Source organism: Pterocles gutturalis, unplaced genomic scaffold (genome assembly GCF_000699245.1).
Source record: "Pterocles gutturalis isolate BGI_N339 unplaced genomic scaffold, ASM69924v1 scaffold26483, whole genome shotgun sequence".
Classification (NCBI taxonomy): Eukaryota; Metazoa; Chordata; class Aves; order Pterocliformes; family Pteroclidae; genus Pterocles; species Pterocles gutturalis.
The window spans coordinates 709-3,470 of NW_010121236.1; the positions used below are offsets into that span (position 1 = coordinate 709).

General features: G+C 64.3%; 1 protein-coding gene across 1 annotated transcript in view; it reads right to left on the reverse strand.

Annotated features, from left to right (window-relative positions):
• Window positions 1–2,504: 2,504 nt before the first annotated feature.
• Window positions 2,505–2,762, reverse strand: part of LOC104464465 (fibroblast growth factor receptor 4) — a gene marked incomplete at its 5' end in the record, with an annotated part of 4,124 nt that continues 3,866 nt past the window's right edge. Inside the window, 2 exons of the mRNA XM_010077182.1 lie at window positions 2,505–2,651; window positions 2,739–2,760. Of these exons, the coding sequence (XP_010075484.1) occupies window positions 2,505–2,651; window positions 2,739–2,760 (169 nt within the window). The remainder of the gene's footprint in view (window positions 2,652–2,738; window positions 2,761–2,762) is intronic.

The window sequence follows — 2,762 nt, forward strand, 5'->3', positions numbered from 1 at the left end:
GGAGGTGGGTGGGGGAGCGATGCCAGGGCCTGGGGGGGTGGGGAGGATGCAGGGGGGTGCGTGTGGTGTGTGGGAACGCTGCCTCAGGAAACCAGCGGGATTTACTGGGCTACACACTAAATCCCCCTCACAAAAGGGGCCTGTTCGTGGGGACAGGATGCCGGTGGCTCAGCCACACTTGTTTGGCCAGCAGAGCCTAGCGGATTAAGGACAATTGGTTCAGCCCTGACAGAAAATACCAGGAATGTTAAACAATAAAAACCGCCTCCAGTTGTCGTGGGGCTGCGGCATGCCCCTGGCTGCCTCCCTGCCCAGCCACAGCCCCGGCTGCCCCGTAGAGCCAACTGCAGCACAGCCCACCAGCACCCACTGCTGTGGCTCTGGGGTCGCATGGGTGCCCAGGGACAGGGTGAGGACCAGCCCCCTGTGCCGGGGCAGGCAGGGGGGGAAAGTGCTGGGCCCTGCTAGGGCCCCAAAAGCGTTGCTGGGCTGGGGGGACAAGGCACTGCCTGCACCCATAGTAGGCTCACTAAGCAAGCAGGGACAAAGCGAGGCTGTGGCAGGGCCCCCCCCCCCCACGCCCCCCACCTGGAGTTAAGGATTAACAAACCCACCTCTACCTCACCCTTTGAAATTGTCTGTGGCTCTTTTCCAGAGAAAGAGCATCACCCAAGCAAGAGCCACGCAAACCCCACTGGGCATGGGGCACTGCCTGCCCCTCATGCTGGCCCCCCCAGCACAGACACCCCAGCCTGAAGTGAGGTGGGGGCAAACAGGGCACAGCCCCCAGGGTCTCAACCCCCTCCTCGTGTACCCTTTCGTGTTTACCCCTGGTCCCAGCCGGGAGCTGGGCAGCCCCCATGGGCAGCCTGGGCAGTTTGCCCTCGGCCATGTGAATGCCCCATTCAGGGCTGTGCGAAATGCATTGGTTCTGGCACATTACCGGACAGCTGGGATCCTTCCCGAGCAGGCAGGCTGCCGCGACAGGCAGGGTTCACACCTGCCCATGGGGTGTCTGCCTCTGCCTGCCTCGCTGGAGCTGGGGGCTTGTCCCAGCAGAGAAGGGAGCAGGGCTGGGGAGGGAGGCTGCAGGCACACCTATGGGACTGGGCTCCCCAAAGCAGCCCTGCAAGGGGCTGTGACAAGGGAGGGACGCTGGGCTGGCTCTGCAAACCATTGTCCTCCCCAGCACATGCACTGCAGGGCTGGCACTGCACCCATGGCTGAGCCTCGCTTCACACAAGGGCAGCTGCATCCTTTGAGAGCCTGGACCTCAGCACCATTGTGCAGAGGGCAAGACCAAGGCACCCCCACTCCAGCTGCCCTGGGGCCCAGGGCCCACCAGCCCCCCTCCCCTTGGGCTGGTTTGGGGCAGGCCATGCTGGAGAGCTGGTTTCCAGGCTGGGGGGCTGCAAGTGCAGCTGGGAGCTGGAGGAGGAAACAAGATCCCAGAGCTAATGGCCGGCCGGCAAAGCCCAGCCCTAGATGAAACCCTAGACCCAGAGAACAGGCTGGCAGGGGGGGGGGGGACAGCTGTAGCCCCCCCTGCCCGTGGTCCCAGCAGATCTGGGCACTGTGGGGCAAGGGGGGAGACAATACAGGCACTTGAGAGCAGGACCTGAGGCTGGAGCCCCCCAGTCCAGGCGCCCAGGGGTGCTGGGGCTGCAGGAAGGCAGTGCAGACCCGTAACTCACTGTTATCTGGTGTCCCAGGGCCGGCCCAGGCAGGGGGCTGCGGGGGGGGTCCCAGCGCAGGGCTAGGCCCCAGAGTGCTTTCCCAGGCTGGGAGCCCACGGCAGTTGGGGGGGATCAGTTTCAGGGCGATGCTGGTAGTGGAGTTCATGGTGGCTTAGTGCAGCAGCAGCTAATGGGGAACAGATGCGAGGGTGCTTTGTGCCGGAGCGGGCCTGGAGACACCGGAGCAGGGACATCGCTTCCTGCACCTGCGGCACTGCCTCCGTGTCCCCCGGGAGGGCCCGCAGGGCCCCGCGCTGGCTGGAGTGAGGAGGCAGCAGGGAACAGCCCCTGACCCACCTTCCCAGCTTGGCCAGGCCCTTCATCCCCCAGGAGCAGCCCAAAAACTGCGCCAGGGTCTATTCAAAAAAAATAATTTATCAGGTCGATATTTCACATACATAAATATTCATCTCTATGGCTATGTACAGAGGCAGCAGGAGCCTGGCCGGCAGTGGGGCTCCTCCCCAGACACTTCCACTGGAGCACTGGCTCAAGGCCAGCTCCCTGGGCGATGCCATCGGCATCCCAGGCAGTGCCCGCCCCAGAGGCTCTGGCTCCCGCTGCCCTGCAATGCCAGGCAGGTCCCAGCCACGGCTGAAGGCTCAGTGCTGAAAAGGAGCCCAGAGAGAGGGACATCTTGCCCCGGCGCTGCGGCTCGGGGCCCTGCCCGCCCACCACTCACACCGAGCAAAGCAGGGAACTTGCGGGAACATGGACCCGCTCCCCGGGAGTGGAGGCAGCCTCAGCATCGCCCTTCCCTGCCCGCCCTTAAGTCCTCACGCTGGGGTAGGAGAAGAGGTGGGGAGCCAGCGGCAGCGGGTCGTGGGTGAAGACGGAGTCGTCAGAGGAGCAGGAACTGGCAGTGTCCTCACAGGAAGGCGAGTACTGCTCGAAGGGCATGGAGAGGTCCAGGTACTGCAGTGAGAGACAGGGGTCAGCAGCCGGTGCCATCAAGCACCAGTGCCACCCACCCCGCTACCAACCAGCCCTGCCACTGCTCACCTCCTCTGAGACAGCCGCCAGGAT